This window comes from Leptonychotes weddellii, chromosome 9 (genome assembly GCF_054177405.1).
Source record: "Leptonychotes weddellii isolate Sample4059 chromosome 9, ASM5417740v2, whole genome shotgun sequence".
Lineage (NCBI taxonomy): Eukaryota > Metazoa > Chordata > Mammalia > Carnivora > Phocidae > Leptonychotes > Leptonychotes weddellii.
Window position 1 is genome coordinate 54985513 of NC_138377.1, and position 17428 is coordinate 55002940.

Here is a 17428-nt window from a genome sequence, read left to right on the forward strand (position 1 = left end):
GTAATAGTGAAATAGAATTACAGTCCAGATGTCTTTTATGTAGATATTCATTCCTCTATTAAATTTTACTACACTGGAACTATCCTCCTGGCTTTAGAAATATTAACATTTGCTTTCTATCTGCCTAATTTTTTGTGTCAACTCTAAATATAATAAGATAAAGTAAAATACTTCATTTATAGGCCCTCTGAAAGTAGAGCATTTTAAAAGCAGGTAGGTGTCTCCACCCTACTTTTCATGAAGCATTTTACCCATTCAAGCAGACTTTTAAAAACAGCTTGTTTTGATAGCAGACTGTTCTCCTGTGGGCCTCCAGCCTTTGCTTCCTGGCAGCACCTTTGGTGCGAAAAGAGAGTGATCAATTGGGAGACTATCAGTGCCAGCATGCATAGAGTGATAAGTTAACACACCACTGGGAATTTCTAGGGCCCACCAAGATACTTCACTTCTAATGTGCTAACAAGCTCATTTTTCTACCTCTTGCCTCTTCAGTTATTTTTTTTCTCAGAAGAGCTTAGAAGTTGAGTGCATCAGGCATAATGAAAAGCTCTGTAGGAGGGAGAAGCAATAACCCCATTTTTCCCTTTTCAGCCAAATAGAAAATTAGTTTCTGGTAATACACAAAGGCCAGTATTTTTTGTACAAGGGGCACTGCTGTGAATCAAAGGACTCTATTAACTGCAAAAAATTCGGCAGCTGTGAATCTCCCCCAATGAAAAAAGTACTTCCCAACAAGTTGTGAGATATGTGGTATTATTTAGATTGAACCATCAGTTTCATCCTCTTCCACTTATAACCATATACCTCCTTTTTAAAGTGTGCTATATTACTTTTCTAAGATAACATTCAAAAATATCTGTTTCTTCCATAAAATCCTTTCCACTGATCATTTTAATATAGCGTCTTCTCCCAAGAAGTAGAATTCTTCAAAGTTCAATCCCAGTGTACATAATTGAAAATAATGGATTGCAAGAAATTGGAATTCAGATTTCAATATTTAATGCATAAAATAAATTGTAATTCGAGAAGAGAGTACTCAAGCCATTTAGAGGGCAAAAGACATCACAGTCTAAGTACCTAATGAATATAGTCTTACCTTTAACTCTTAGCTTTTTTCCTCTTCTTAATCAATAACCTTTTGTAAATGTAACTATGGCTGTGTTAGCTCCAATTGAATTATCACTTTCTTCCTTACCAATTTTTTTTCTTGCTCTTGGTTGTAGGCTTAGTCTACAATTTCTGGAAATGAAGAGCTACAGTAATTGAATTGCAGTTTTAAAAAAATAAAGAGTTCTGAGGAAAATAAATTATAATGGGTGTTGGAAAAAATTCAGTGAAGAAAGAAAAACCCATAGGCAAATTTTTATTAGCCTTCCTATTTATGTAAATGTCTTCTGCAGAGCCTGTCAACATAGCACACTGATACAGCAGGACAACTTTTAAAAGTTGTACAAGGAAGGTTAACTGATTTCTCAGTTCAGGAACGATACGACATGAAGTCAGCATGTGAGTTTCCCTGATAATTGTATGTTGCTGCCTGCTGCTCTGCATTTTGACAGCCATTTCCATAGCTGCTTTCGTGAGCGACAGAAGTATTCTCTCCCTTTCTCGCCCTCTCTGTGCTAACAGCACAATCAGGCCTGCTGAAACAGGAAGCCTGGAGTGGGTTGTTCAAAAGCAACAACACTTCAAGGTACTGGTTGCTTGTCAATAATATCAGAGAAGAAAACGTGGTGAAAGGGAAGTACAGTATTTTTCTGTCAGTGTCAGTGCCCTGTAGATGCTTTGTTAGACAGTATTTAGGAGTCCTGTGGACTCTTTGCAAATATTCCTGCTTGTTTCAGTGTTATAATTGACTAGATATTTCTTCCTGACGTACAGATTCAACTATGTATTTATCTTAACCACATCGAGGATTACAGCAACAGTAGTCTTCCATTCAAAATGAGAACAATTGTTGGGAAAATACAAGGATTTTAGAAAAAGAAGAAGATATGCAGGAATTTCTCACAATAAGCCTTTTTATAAATGAAAAATACAGAATTACAGACAGTATTTTAAGCAGCATTCTAATATTTATTGTGTGGCTTTGCAGAGTAAATCTGCAGATTGAAGCCAATTTAACAAGACAAAATGAGCCTAGGCTGACCTGATAGCAGTTGAATCCTTTCTCAAGTAAATGGTTACCTTTCTTTCTTCCAACAGGTTAGTAGTATTATCACTGTTTTCTAGTAAATGTCTCCCTCTTAAGCTGCCGTGTATAGTGGTATCACCTGAAAAATCACCTTTTAACTTATGTTAAAAACTATTTTTTTGCTCCTTAAAAAGCCATACTTTTAAATGATATGTAAGAGCAGTGAATTTATTAAGTACATTTATTAAGAAGTAATGGCTTAGCAATCTGAGTGGTCCTTTTTGATAAGATCTGTTCTTTTCCACTGTAAGCTGCATTTAAGTACATCCTTAACTGAAGGGAATCAGCTATGAAGAGAGAGCACGCTACCTGCAAACAATTGTCCAGCACCATTTAGAACCAACGACATTTGAAGATTTTGCAGCACAGGTTTTTTCTCCAGCTCCCTACCATCATTTACCATCTGATGCCGGTAAGACTAAAAGCGAGTATTAGTTACTTGTCACTACTGGAACTTGAAATGCAATACCCTTTTGTCCTAAACTCTTAAAATAATAGAAAACTTGCTTGAATGAAATTCCAGTTATTGAAATACATTTTTCATTTTTTAAGAGTTAATTTGGCCTGTAAATTTAACTTATACTTTCTTTTACCTAAATGCAGTTCCTTGAGAAGTCAACAATCTTCATAAAAGTACATGCACCACATTTTATCTGAGCTACTGGCCATGACTGTTGTGTTTCATGGGATCATTACTGAAGTATCTGCAAAAGAAACACAAGTTGAGCACGTACTCTCTCTCACCTTTAGAGGATCAAATTTTATGGCCAAGAATATTGCCTTATCTCTAATTTTACAAATAAAGTTAAACAACTGTCTAGATTTAGAAGTGGTTGGTATGGTAAATTATTTTATGATACTTAAAGACTGTAAGAGGGTACTGCATTTTTACAATTAACTAATTTTGAAAAAATCAGTAAGAAAATAAATGACTCATGGCCTTCCTTTTCTGTGATACTGTGCACTCCTTATGATTGTTTCATTTATTTTATTTTCCCTCTTTAGATCATTAAATATCAGTTCTGTTTATCTGAAGGTAAGACAAAGTGTCAACCAAAACACCCTTTGTTCTTCCCCCATTTCCTTTTTTAAAAACTAGCAAGCACTAAGCTTGTAACTCAATAAGCAAACTTAACATTGCCCTCAGTTATACTAAACATTTCAGAAATTGTCACTAAATTTCTTCCAGAATTATACTTACTAACCCAGGTCTGCATGAAACACTAACCCTGGTTCTGGGATAAAAATAACTAATAATTAGAAGCAACCCTTGGTTCAAATTAGTTAGATCTTGTTGTATTGACTTTTTTTGTTTCTCAGCATGAAAAAAGCTAGTATTACTGAGCTGAAATGGTGTGTCTTTGTATTTGGTAATGTGTTGCGCATTGTTATTGCATATCTTAACTCATCAGATGCTTATTCTGTTATGTGCCTTGTACTATACTAGGCACCTGGAATACAAAGATGACTATTTTAATAGTGTTCAAGGGAACAAGAAAAAATAATACAATATATTTGAAGTTCATCATAAGAAACCTTAAAATTCTCTTTTATGATATGTAAGTTTTCTTTGTATTTAAGAGGCATAATAGTCCTTTTCTGGCCTCATTTATTTTGGGGAAAGAAAAGGCTAATTCTCAATTGAGATTTAGTTGATAAAGTTTCCATTCCTGTCTTCATTTAATTGGCCATTATAAAAATAATCTTACCAAAAAACTTAGAGCCCTTTCCAAATTAATATAAAAGACCTAGCAAAGAGGAAAATTATGTAGACTAGGTTGAATCTTTTGAAAGAGAAAGAGATTAAAAAGTCTTTAGATTCACTTCAGTGGATCGACAATCTAAAATAACTCTGCTTGGCATTAAGAATGATGCTAAAAAAAAAATACTAAAAGTAAATTAATGAACAACAAAATAAAAACTAGTTAAGTACAACTGGAAGTTTCATTTTTTAGTAAGAGAGAATATCTGAAAAATACCAGACATTATTAAAGTAGGTATGAATAACACTTTCATATATCACATAGTCGAATCATAAGTTTCACAAGTGAAAAATATTGATAATAGGACCATATTCAGATTAACTTCCCCCTTAAATTGATAAAAGCCATCAGTTTTCATGTTGTACTTGTTTACCAACTGGAGTCCTTCATATTCCTCTTCTTAATGTTCTCATATTGTGCATATTATCCTGCACATTTGGTCAGATACATAATATGGGGAGTAGTATTCTTGCTTTCTGAGACTCAGCAACAAAGTCAAGGTTCTGTTGGCTTCATTTTTCATCTATTTTACTACTTTATTAAAATTTCATTATCTCAATAGTAATGAACATATGAATTTTAACATAATACTATGCTACAGATTATTTTCAGTTAATTTTTTTAAGTTGTCTTTGCCCTTAGGAATCATTATAAAAACTTGCACCCTAAGTTTTAGAAGGATGTTTTTATCTGTAAATAACTTATTCCAGTATTACCAAATACATTCTTGGGGGTTTTCTGGGTTTGTTTTGTTTTGTTTTGTTTTGTTTTTTTGCAGACTTTAATACTTAGGAAAGATAAAATATTTTTATCAGGGTGGTTCTCAGTTCAACACAATACGAAGAAAGTGAAATATTTGCTCCTTCTATAGTAGCAAAAACATTAAGATATCTGAAGAATGATTATCTTTTTCTTCCTGTCTCAGATTTTGATTATCCTATCATAAACCACTCCATACACTAGAACTCCCTTTAAAGTTATAAGTCAAGGTGGGAGAAAGAAGTGAGATAACCACGTAATAGCAATAGGAACCTGACTTATGGTTTGCAAAAATTACATAATAGTGTGAAGTTTTTTAGGTTCATTTTTACTTTTTTGCATAATGATAAAATTTAGTTGTCACATTGAAGAAATGCATTCAAATTGCAATTGAGAATCAACTTTAGATTCTCCTTTGCATACTCCATGTATATAAGATAGCACTAATTGATAACAAATGCAATAATTTGAAATTAAGTTTTAAAGAAATGCCAGTATGATCATATAATGAATATAATCTGTTCTTTCTAACCAGTCCTATTATATAATTATATTCCATGGAATAGTGTGGAAAAATATTTTTTTTTTTTAAGTTTACTAATAACTTGGTTCAAGATTATCTAAAACCTGCTTTCTGGTTAACACTAATGTACCAACTGTTTGAATTGAAATCCAAGAGAGGATTCTTCTGGATAATTTTTAGTATTATTTAAATAAGTATGAAAAACATTTTTGGTGTATCATAGTTGATCCATAAATTTCATAACTGTATTTTCTCAAAATGGACTCTGTGACAGTAGACTGATACTTAAGGGAAATTATTTTTATCCCTAAGGTCATTGAAGGAGATATTGTGATGTCACACTTTGTTGATCTCCCATAACTACATTAAACCATTATTAGATTTTTCTTGTCCTTTATTTAAAAAAAAATTACAGGAAAAAAATCCCTTTATCTTTGTCAGGCATGTGTGTGGAAAATATCAAAAGTTTTACAGTGACCTCCTTTTTAAACTTTTTTTATATTCATGAACATCTCTTCTCTGACTCTAAACTTTAAAATGAAATTACTCCTTTTCTTCGCCAGATTACACTGGTAACCAGTTCAAAATCTAGATATTTTTCCCTAACATTACATTCAAGTCTTTTTTTTCTTTAATAAAAGAAATTCTAGAATGCCAGCAACAAGAAACAGGATCATATTTTGCTGAAAGTACACAGTAAATATTGTCTTCCTCCATGTCAACATCGACAGTACACCCATAATTTTTTCAGTATTAATGTCTTTTTTACTGTCATTAGCCACAAATATTTTTGAATGCTTATTGTGTAGTGTATCTATAATTACCTCTGATATTTTGTTATTTTAATTGAGTGGATACTGCCCTTTGGATTTATTGTTTTTCTACAAATTAAGTTAGAAATTTTAGCACTCTAAATATTAGAGGGTTGGTTGGTGTTTTTCTCTATTACGCATATATATACATACACACATAAATATACGTATATTTCTACATACAGACCAATGACCTTTAGGTTCCTTTAGGTTACATATAGGTTCCTATTTAAATAATGAAAATTAGTAGTTAGATTCAACTATTTCTATGCCATCAAAATAAGAGATAATCTAGATAAAATGATGATGAAGACCTACAGTAGCGTCTAATCTTCCTTCTAATTTCAGTTTTGCTCCTAATTCACAAAATCTGTATTGCCTCATGTAGATGGGATAGTATTATGATGGTCAGATCGCTCTCTCTGAATCTTCAAAAGGGATAAATCATCAAAATTTAACCACTGCTTTAGGTAACCTCTTGACCTTGGTGTCCCTCTTTAAAAGTTATTTTAAACTTTCCTCCCCTTCCCAGGCTTTGAAATGATCTGAAAGAACACGTTGTAGCTCCTCAGAAGATAGTTATTTTATATATATCCTAAATATTATTTGTTAGTGCCAGTAATCGGTTTCCTTCAACATATAACAGGAGCTATATATTTGTTTGCTGTGTTTTTAAAACAGATTCCTAATCACATGTATCACTAGGCTAGCCTGAAATTAGAAGCAGCCAAATTGTATCCTGTTTTCAGTATTTTGAACTTGAAAATTTGGCTTATTATGTGTTGTTGTCCAAGAGGCAAATAATATCAGTCTTAAAGTCCCATTAACCTTTTGTGACAATAATTACTAGGTTCAGTTTCCACATAGAACATTCATTCAGATGTAAAATTTTTATAATGAAAATAATAAAAGAATAATTGAACAATTACTGAGTGCTAGGCACTGTGCGAAGTACTATACATGCATTCTCTCATTTAATCTTCATGGCAGTTCTATTGCGGGGGGGGGCGAGGGAGCTTACCCAGAGTCACCTGATTCTTGGTAAAGCCAGAGTCTGACTTCAGAGTCAGACTATTATATTTACTATTATATTACCTATGTAATTACCAATGTAATCTAAATATTTTCAGTCCCTTCTTGCTGTTGAGAGAAACTGCCCAAAACCTGTCATATTTATAAATTAGAAATTGTTAAAGATTCTCAAAGACTCTTATTTTTCCACGCACTAAAAAAAATCCTTTTTTTTTAATAGCTAAGGTTGCCATGGGAGAAGTATGGGCTTTGGAATCAGACTGATCTGGATTTAAATCCTAGTTCTGTTATTCATTATCCACAAAACCCAGTTTTCTCTATTTGTAAGGAGATAAAATATGACAAGCTTTAGACTAATATGTTCTAAGTATGCAATAATGGCAGTTTTTTAATATTTTCAAAATGAAACCACTTTGTTTGCCTCTATTCCTGTACTATATAATTTTAGGGGTGCCTGGCTGGTTCAGTCAGTAGGGTTCAGTAGTAGACCCTTAATCTCAGGGTCATGAGTTCAAGCCCCATGTTGGGCGTAGAGATTACTTAAAAAAATAAATTATATATGGTTTCCTTTAGGACATCCAGTGGTGGTGCATGCATGCTAATCTTAATCACTAATCAACTCCTTTAACAATATTAAAGCAGTAAGGTTATTGGGGTAGTCTATAAACTTTAATAAGTAAGGTTATATTTTGTAGGAATATCAGCATAAGAGTGGATAAGTTCTTTAACATCCTCAAAACTAAACAGTATATTCTGTTCTCCACATTTCAATGGTTATATTTGTAAGTGGTCATTTTCTTCAAAAACATTTCTAACTTCTGTCTCTTCTAATCCTCATCTGTTCTGATCCAAAGTCTATTAAATTTTACTCTTCTCTGTTTAGTAGCTTTATTATATAGCTAAACTTATTGTGTAGCTACCGTGTGCTACAGGATCTTTGCATATGTAGTCATTTCATCCCTCACAACTTTGAAAAATAACTACTGTTGTCTCCATTTTACAAAAACAAAACAAAAAACCTCTTAGATCAGTTTGCCCAAGATCCAACAGCTAGTAACATGCCAGATTTGGCATTTAACCTGGGCCTGTCTAACCCATGCCCATGTTCTTCCTAACACATCACAGAACCCCTTAGTTCAGTATTCATTGGAACTACTTTCAAAGTCACAATATTTTTTTAAAGGCTATTATTTAACCAATACCTAGCAGTTTTAAACCAGTCATACCTGTCAGCAAGCAGTACAAACAAAGCCACAATAAATAACAATCCATTGAGTTCCCTTTTATAATGTGTATAGACTCCCAAAGTCATATTCAGCATGTTATTTGTAATAGTTCATTGTAACCAGTGCACAATATATGAATCAATTACACCATCAAGATAAAGTGTGTACTGAGTACTGTAAGAATGTTAGAGATACAGTATGAACAAACATAGGAGCCTATAGATACTTTCCACCTGAGGATATATTAATAATAGAAGTGATTAAATAAAGCAACATTCTTTATGACTCATGTGATAGAAATCAATACTTGGGCAGAATAGGGTGTGAAATGAAGGGTAGGTATCACTGTATTCTTTACATCTAAAATTGAGATCTATCCACTGTAAAGTATTTATAGAGTTTGAATATGCTGAGTATATTCCATAAATATCATTTGCCAAAACGTGAGTAGGTACTGATAAGCTATATACCACACACACTAAAAAGCCTGATTTGACTCTCGTTCATTGAAGGGGGTTTCACACTGCAGGCAGTAAGGGAGACATGGAGAAATTGCTGTTTTTGAGGAAAATATTCTTTGATTTGGGCATACTCTAAAGCAATATTCTCCAGTAAAACTTTCTATGACGATGGAAATGCCCTGTATCTGCACGGTCCATTTTGGTTTGCCACTAACCACATGTGGCTGCTCAACACTTGAAATGTGGCTAGTACACCAAGAACCCACATTTTTATTTTTACTTAATTTTTAATTAATTTTAATATGGCTATGCCTACTGTCTTGGACAGTACAGCTCTGGGGATTTTATGACTTAGTGATTAGGATAAACTGCCTCCAGTACAATGAACACGTTAAAAGTGATGTTTATAGAATCTCTCATAGACTTTTTTTCTTTTCTTTTTTTTCCTATTTGAACTTGTTAGTTGGTAAGTATAACATTTGAATTTACAAAGCACTGTCCATTGTGAAACACCATCACCCTAGTGCATTGCATGCCCAATTTCATAATAAAAACTTGATTACTCTCTTCTCTGCTCCTCGGTTAACACCTGTACAATTCTGCACTGTGTCTCTCATATCTGTTATCTGTCTTTTCTTTTGTTTCCTCACTTCTGCTCGCTACTCCATTTCTTCATTCACAACAAAGAAAGAAATGCAGTGGTAGTTCTCTTCCTCCCAAAACCTCCGCTAGAAAACATTGGCCATCTTAAGGTAAACAGTCATGGGAAGGCCTCTCATGATTGGCCGGGAATAATATGCATTACCAGAAAAGCATGAGCTACCGCTCTTCACCTTCCTTCTGCCATCCATCTGCAGTGCTTCCCTAAAAAGGGCCATGGATTCATATTCTCCTCTAGGTTTTCCAGTATGGGTCCAGTCTGAACCAATTCAGATCTTCAGGAAGAGTAAAGGTGAACAGAAATATATTTCCTTCTCCTTGTATTTTGAAGGCCAACCTCATTTCAGTTAGAAAAGAAAGAATGTTGGAGAAATTATTTTGAAAAGAAAGGCAATTAACCTGAATTCTAAGTAGTGAGAAAATATTTCTTCCTTGATTAGGTTTGTTCTTAAGTATGATTATAGCATTTCACTGTAAAAACACTTTGAAGGGTTCTACCAAGATAGATTCTTAATAATACATCTCTGTAGTAACCCTTATTGAACAGTTTTGATTGTTCAATATTCATAACTTCAATTTAGGCACAAATGTCTCACTAAATGGAAGTGTTAGTATGATTATTTCCATGCTTCAAATTTCTGTGAGGTGCTACATTGGCTAACAAACATGCCAAAAGTTTTCCTGCAGAGTGAGGAGATGTATAATAAGCCTGCAACCTGTGTGATGGGTGTGTATGTGACATACATAAAGAAAATGTTCACACACATAAGGCCCAGAAAATCTGGATTAAAGTGCCTTAAAATACAGAGAATTTTTTAAATCGTAAGTTAGCAGATTTTTTTTAAGGGCTTTTATTTTTAATGTAATTTTTTATGCTACATATTTGAGAGCCTACAGTGTGCCAAGTTTTGTAGCATTACTGTATATTAGAGAATCATAGTTCATTGAAATAAAGTGCAGAGGTAAAGAACTATTTTGTAAATGACACAAAATTTTCCAGTTTGAATTTGTGTTTGCTTCTAAATTTTCATATCTTAATTCTAGTTACCTACTTGCTGTGACTAGATAGAGTAACTGCAAAAATTTAAGTTAAGGAAAAACAAAAGCATTGCTTGTGTCTTCTAAATGGAGACATTTTGAGGGGTCAATTTGTCTTTTTTTTATTAAATTTCAGATAAGAGTTCTTGTCCTATTCCTTCTCCCAGGAATTTATCTTGCTCCTTTCTAGAAGCATATTAAAATACCCATCATGTATGATGGTCTCATAGTATTGAATTCCTTTTTGGAACCATTTGGTACTATTATTTTCGAGTTTGAGCAATGAAGACTCTTTTCTTGGTTATACCCTGTACCCCAGAGATAGGAATTTGTCCTTCTCACCTGCTTCTTAAGCCTTTCCCTGCATGCTAATGATGCTTTGGATCCCTGTCCTGTCTGGCCCAAAGATTTTGCTTCCCATTGCTTTTTCCGAGGAGCTCTCTGGTTAGTTCTGGCTCTGGAAATAATAATTGGTACTTTCTTCCTAATATGATTACATGAGCCACCAGATTACTGGAGTTTAAATAAAATGTTAGTAGGCTGTTCTAACAGGCAAGTTTTGGTCTTGCTTTTTCCCCTCAAAAGACTTCATTAAGGGTTGGGATCCATACTACAGATCAGTAACAGAAAGATTATTTCTTATGGGATGAGAAGCTGGACGACTTGTTATCTATCTTGCTATTTCCCACAGGCTCCTACCCAGAGATTCTATCCAGTGAAACTCCCACAGCAACGCAGGTAGACGGGGCTGACCTGGCCTCTCCAATGTCTCCTCGAACTAGCAAAAGCCGCATGTCCATGAAGCTGCGTCGATCCTCTGGTTCAGCCAATAAATCCTAAGGAGACAAGCAGCCCAGCAGTGTGATCAGCAGTAACCACCTTAGCATGAACATAGTGTTAACCCTTTCAGGCCTTCGTGTTTGCCATAACATGCATGTTTCTTCCTGAACATTTATTTTAGAAAACACTGGATTTAAATAATTTGTAAGTTAATATTTTAGATTTGGGTTGTTTATTCAGTTGGTTGTTTTTCCCCCCCCAACACTCTAAGCTGCCATATTTTTGGGGGGTGGAGTTTTATTCTATACCCTTTACCTTCCTGGATAATTATGTCTAAGCAGTTTCACTTTTAATTTCATGATTAACTTTGAACCAAACTATAATTGGACAGATAGTCTCATTATTTTATTTATTGTGCCCCATTGCAACTTTATGGCTCAGTAAATGTATAATTTTTTTACAAATGTAAATTTTTAAATTTAAGCATTTGTAAAGTTATAGCAAAAGTTGCAAATCTTAATACACAGGATGTGTATGGATTATTTATGTTATGAAAATAAAACACTTAAAATAAATGGTCTTTTAGCATCTCAAATTCCAGCTGACATAATTTTAGCATTAACTTTTTCTTCCCAAAGCAATGCCTCATTTCTTGGCTGTGCAGATGATGCCATGATATATCTCATAACCAGAAAAATCACTGTGCTGAACTTTGATTTGTGTTTAGCTTCCAAATATTTTTCTAATGTTTTGCTTTTTAAATGGTATCAGTGTTAAATGCCATTTTTGTTTTGAGATTGTGGCCCTGTATTATTGGCTGCTAGATCCTGGTATATCTGTGTTCTTTCCTGAGTACCAAAAAGAGGGTAATTGGGGGGATGGAGAGAAAGAAAAAAAAAGAAAGAAAAAACTTTTCTGATAGAAATGTGTTGCTTAAATTATGTGTAATTTAAAAGAAAAGGGAACATGACCCAGGAGTCTAAATTAAATCTAATATTATTAATACTGAACTTGCTGATGCAGGTTGGTATTCATTCCACCCTCCAGAAATATTTTCCTACAGTAAATAAGCTGCTCACATTTTGTTCATATTTTGTTTTGAACGGGCATCTCCTAAGGAAATGTAGCATGACATCAGTACTAACTGCATGTGTAAATACATCATACGGGCAAACTCTAAAATATAAATTATGTATCATCATTCATGTAGTATCTACAAATTTGTAACAGTGAAAGAAAAAGATACGGTATTTAATAATACAATAAAAATATTCTTATCACTTATGTCCACGAGCGTTGATTTGTCTTTTATATTTCTTGTCTATTTGTCTTTAATATATTTGCAGAACTATATGATTAATGGAGAGATATAAAGCATAAACCTAGGTTATCTTAGCAAATCATGAAAAAGGAATCTGAATTCCCTTTTAGGATACACCCCAACTTCTCAGAGACTCTAGCACAGTCACTGAAAATGCAGGCAATCTTACACCTTCATAACGCTGGCCAGAAACTTTACCCAGTGCACTTGGTTAAAGCATCAATTAATCTTAGCCTCATGCTTCTTTGATTTTTAAATTTTCAGTATGTCTTATAATACACATTCAGGGGGAAAAAAACTTTTTGCAGACAGTTTCTAAAATAACCTTCCAGACTTCTGTGCACTTAAGTTTTTGTTAAAAATAAAAATAGATTGCTATGAAACGGTAGAAAATAAAATTCCTATGAAAGCTTATGTAGAAGATAAGCAAATGGAGTCCCTGAGAAGAAGGTTAAACAATATTGACAGTTTCCCACAACCAAGGTGAAGAATTAAAAAAGGAAAATCAAAGTAACTGCTTACACATTTCTACGGTGATTTCATTTTTTAAAAATGAACAGCCAATGGATTGATGATTTATAACAAAATTGAGTAAAAATACCAACTTGGAAATATTGTACTTAATTAGCACAATTAACATGATTTTTTTCATGTTTAGTACTTTTTTTAAAGAAAATATATATTTTCCATTGACATTTTAGGCAGTAAAGTACCTTTAGATTTAAAAAGCGTTTTGGAGCTCTGTCTGTGCAAGCCATACATCAAAGGAAATTTTCCCATTGCATTTCTGCATCACTACATTCATTTACAAAATATAATTTTTCCTGTCTGTATTCTGTCTAAATGGGTCACTAAGATTCTAAAGTAGGATACTGGCTTTGGGGAGATAAGAAATGTGACTTTGAAAAATAGGCTGTGTTCAATGAAATTCTCAGGACAAACACAGAACACAACAAAGTACCAGCTATGTACATTTATTTGGTGGTAAGCATCTTACAGGTATGGGCTATCTGTCAAGCAATACTCAGCCGGTGTCCCAAACTCTGGCTATTAGAGCATGGGTACAGAGTGTACACTGAATATGGTTTACAAAAATTGAAAAACAGGTTGCTGCTGAAAAATGAATATTGAATGAATCCCCATTCAGTTTCATAGTGGATTATAGGTATTAACATCTTCCTTAAACTGAACATAGTTTCATATATAACACTGCATGAGATTTACAACAGAAGGATTAAACAATTTGGATGAAACCCTACTAAAACAGTCAAACTTCTGGAAATGAGTTGTGTTTCCAAAAAGCTGTTATTTAAAGTTTTAAAATATCTCTTCCTGAAAACACACCAAAAAAGCTAAAGGTGAGAATTTTGGGGGTGTCTCAACTCCAAGTAAAGTAGCACCCTCCCCACCTCCAAACACTTAAGAATGGACTAATACTTGAGAAAAGGAACGTACACAGGGAGATCCCCACATCCCCCCAAAGCGCAAACATCCTCTTATATTTCCTGCCCACAGGCATAGGTCTTGAGTGTTTCCCCACCCCCCTTGTAAGTTTGGCACCAATCACATAACTTTCAATTCACAGAATATACAATGCAAGGTATCTGACCCTATTGAGACAGAAACTACATAGGCGCCTGCGATGGCAAGAGGGGAAAAACAAACAAAAAACGACTACCACTTTCGGTAGCTAGAATCCTTTGTAGATATTGAGACATGCACGCATTCACTACGACTTTCCATAGGAATTACAAGTCATATAGGATTCGTTAGGGTCTCCAGAATGAGGGGGGAAATCCTATTTTCGTGGGGAAAGCAAGAAGGCTTTAAAGTGACAGTCCTTGACCGCGAATGTTTATACCATAATACATACCTGCTCTAGAGAGGGATTTTACATTTCGCTGTCCGCTTCTCTGGCGGAACATTGACTACTGGGAGTTTTAGGAGAGGAAAATATAGGCAGGAAAGAGGGTAAACTTGCAAATTCAAGAAATCCCCACAGAAATTCCCATGATCTGTTTCCTCCGAGGCCAACCGCACAATCTTCCTCATCTCTTTCCTCAACAGCCAGGCCGCAACGGCATCTGCAGCAGCAGTACCTGCCGACTTTCTGAGGGGTGGCACTTATTTATGTGCCGGGTCAGCCCCGGGGAGCTAAAAAAAGTGGACGGGCAGTGCTTGCACGAGAAAATTTGCTGAGCACTCCCGTCGGATGCTCCGCCTGGGCTCGGCGCTTCTGGGGGCGCCCCGGCCAGAGCAGGCAGGAGCAGCTCCTCGCGGACCGCGTGCCACAGCCGGTGTTTGTCCCTGATGTCTGCGGACGGGAAGTGCGCCCCGCACAGGGGGCAAGCGAAGGCGAGTGGGGCACCGTGTTCGGAGCCAAAGCCCGGGGCAAGCGCACGAGCAGAGCCTGCCTCATGAGTGCCTAGGTGCTTGCGCAGATAGGCTTGGCGACGGAACTTTTTGTGGCAATATGGGCACATGAAGATCTCGGATCCCCCGACACCACTGGCACTACCTGGCCCAGGCACCCGGCGCCCCAACACCCCCTCCGTAAAGGGGACCTGAGGCAGCGGTGGCTCGGGGTGGGACAGCACCTGGAGGCCCTGGTGTGGGGCGCTGTCCTGGTGCTCCGCCCTGGAGCTGTCCCTCGCCTGCAGGTGCTGATCGGCCGCTCGCTCTGCCCGGCTGTTCTCCTTCCCCTCCGCCAAGAAAGATGCAACAGCCCCAGAGTCTGGGGAGGTGGAGGAAGACGAAGGAGGCGGCTTCCCGTCGGCTGAAGAGACTGTGGCGGCATTTGCCGCTGCGGGACGTGGTTTGTGCCAGCGGCGATGGGAGGCGAGGTTCGCAGGGCAGCTGAAGACCTTGTCGCACTCCGGGCAGCGGTACTCGACGCGTACGATGCGGGAGCAGCGGTGCTGAGCCAGAGCGAAGGGATCTGCGTACTGCTCCTTGCATAGCTGGCAGATAAACTCCCCCAGTGGCGTGCGGCTGCCCCCCAGACCCCGGGACGGTGCTCCGGGCTCCTCCTCCTTGATCTTCAGGCCCAGGACAGGGGATGTGGTCACTTCATCGGCGAAGCTCAACTTCCTCATGGCCTTTGGCTTCTTGACTCCGGCGGCCGCAGGTCCAGACGTGCAGCCCGGAGGGGCCTTGGCACGGCGCTCGTTGCCAGCGGCCCGCTTCAGGCCGTGCAGGGTGGCCGAGAGGGGCGCAGGGTCTGGATGGAGCTCTGGTTCTGGGAACGGTGCCCGGAGCGGCAGCAGGAACTGCTCCCCTGAGGTCGGTGCAGCTGCTGGCGCCGCCGAGCAAGAGAAAGCAGCCACCGCGGCGGCACCCCCGGGGAAGGACTCTGCAGAGACGGGTGAGCTGAGGCAGCGCTCCAGGAATGCCCGGCGCAGCTCCACGCCCGCCGGCTTCGTGGGGCTGGGGCTGGGCCCGGGACCCTCCCTACCATCCGCCCTCCACTCCGCAGCACCTTCCTGCCCGCCCTCCCCCAGGCTCACCCTAGCCGCCTGACAGGACGACCCCGACAGTTCCCGGGCCGCCGCCTCCTCCTCCAAGGTGGGGGTTGCCACCTGCTCCGCACCGGGCTGGGGGGCACTGGAAACCTCCTCGGGAAAGGGCGGCGCCCCCTGGGGCTCCAGCCGGGGGAAAACCCGCTCAGCTAGGCGCACTCGATACAAGCCGCCTGTCCGTTTAGTTCGCTTTACCAGGAAGCCCCTCGGCATGGTGGAGTCGGGAGTGCTCAGGGGGCAAAGAGTAAAGGGGGCGCCGCGGGGGCTGCGAGCTGGCGAGCACCGCAGCTACCTGAGCTTCGCCACAGCCGTCATGCGTGGGCTGCCTTTATAGCTGAGACTCGGGGCCGGGGGACCACCGGTCGCCTTCAGGCTAGACCGGCCAATCAGGAGTGGCAGCGGGCGCCAGGGGCGGGGTTTTCGCCTGGCTGGGCTCACAGGGGTCCGAGAGGCTGGCTGCGGCCCGCGCCCCCACCCCACCTCACAGCGGCCTCGGCTGGGCCCCAGCAGCTGGCTTAGGAGCTGCCCGTGCCGCCTCCCCCTGCCGCCCACCGGGCGGACGAAGATACAAAAAGGTAAGGTCCAGAATGTGAGGAAGCTCGGCGCTCACCGCCTCCGCTGCCTCCAGGGTGGGGGGCTGTCCAGGGAGCCATGAGGAGACGCAACTGATGGGCGCCTTCTTTGCGGGCTGGGAGCCTGCGGTGGCCCCGACGCGAGGGACTCTGATGGAAGCCGAGAGGGAGGAAGGCGAGAGGAAGGGGCCGCGGGCGGCGCGCCCCAGGAGGCAACTGGGTGGGTGTCCGCTGGGGAACGGGTTAATGTCCTCTGCCCTTATTGAGCTGATGAGAAGCTGCGACGGAGCGGCAGGGCAGCTAAATCCACCGCCCTGTGCCTACACTTGACGGTGGGAGCACGTCTGCCATCCAGTATCGATCGACACTGCGCGCGTCTGTGATACTATGAGAATTCATCTGGGAAGAAGGGCTCTCAGTGCGGGAGATCGTGCGTGCTGGCAAGCCTCTGGAGCTCAGGACGCCAGCCGGCTTCTGGACCCTCGTCCTCAGGTCTTATCAATGTCCCCTCCCCGATGGGAAAAGGAGTGGGGAGGGGAAAGTAGGATCTAATTTTTGACTGTCCTCAGATAAAGTGGTTTCTCTGTTCACACCTTCCACTTGTACTACCCAGAGACATGACTTAGTGCCTAACTGACCTGTTTAGCATGGAGTAGATTGAGAAATACTGGCAGAATCAGGATTACATCTGCTTCCCCTTATACAAGGACTACTTTGCAAAAGGTGTGCAATGGGCCACATTTAATAGATTTTCATCCAGCACTCTGTA

General features: G+C 39.0%; 2 protein-coding genes across 2 annotated transcripts in view; one reads left to right on the plus strand and one right to left on the minus strand.

Annotated features, from left to right (window-relative positions):
* The window catches only part of RALGAPA1 (Ral GTPase activating protein catalytic subunit alpha 1), a 239831-nt gene extending 227299 nt beyond the window's left edge, over positions 1 to 12532 (plus strand). The window contains exons 40-41 of the mRNA XM_081829769.1: positions 2482 to 2606; positions 11160 to 12532. Coding sequence (XP_081685895.1) covers positions 2482 to 2606; positions 11160 to 11308 — 274 coding nt within the window. The 3' untranslated portion in view covers positions 11309 to 12532. The remainder of the gene's footprint in view (positions 1 to 2481; positions 2607 to 11159) is intronic.
* A 995-nt stretch (positions 12533 to 13527) lies between these two features.
* Positions 13528 to 16634, minus strand: INSM2 (INSM transcriptional repressor 2). The gene has a single exon (XM_006732215.3). The coding sequence runs from the start codon at positions 16298 to 16300 to the stop codon at positions 14630 to 14632; it is 1671 nt and encodes a 556-aa protein (XP_006732278.1). The 5' UTR covers positions 16301 to 16634; the 3' UTR covers positions 13528 to 14629.
* Positions 16635 to 17428: the final 794 nt, after the last annotated feature.

Coding starts and splice junctions, on each gene's coding strand:
- INSM2 (XM_006732215.3), bottom strand. CDS start 16,300: ATGCCGAGGGGCTTCCTGGTAAAGCGAACTAAACGGACAGGCGGCTTG.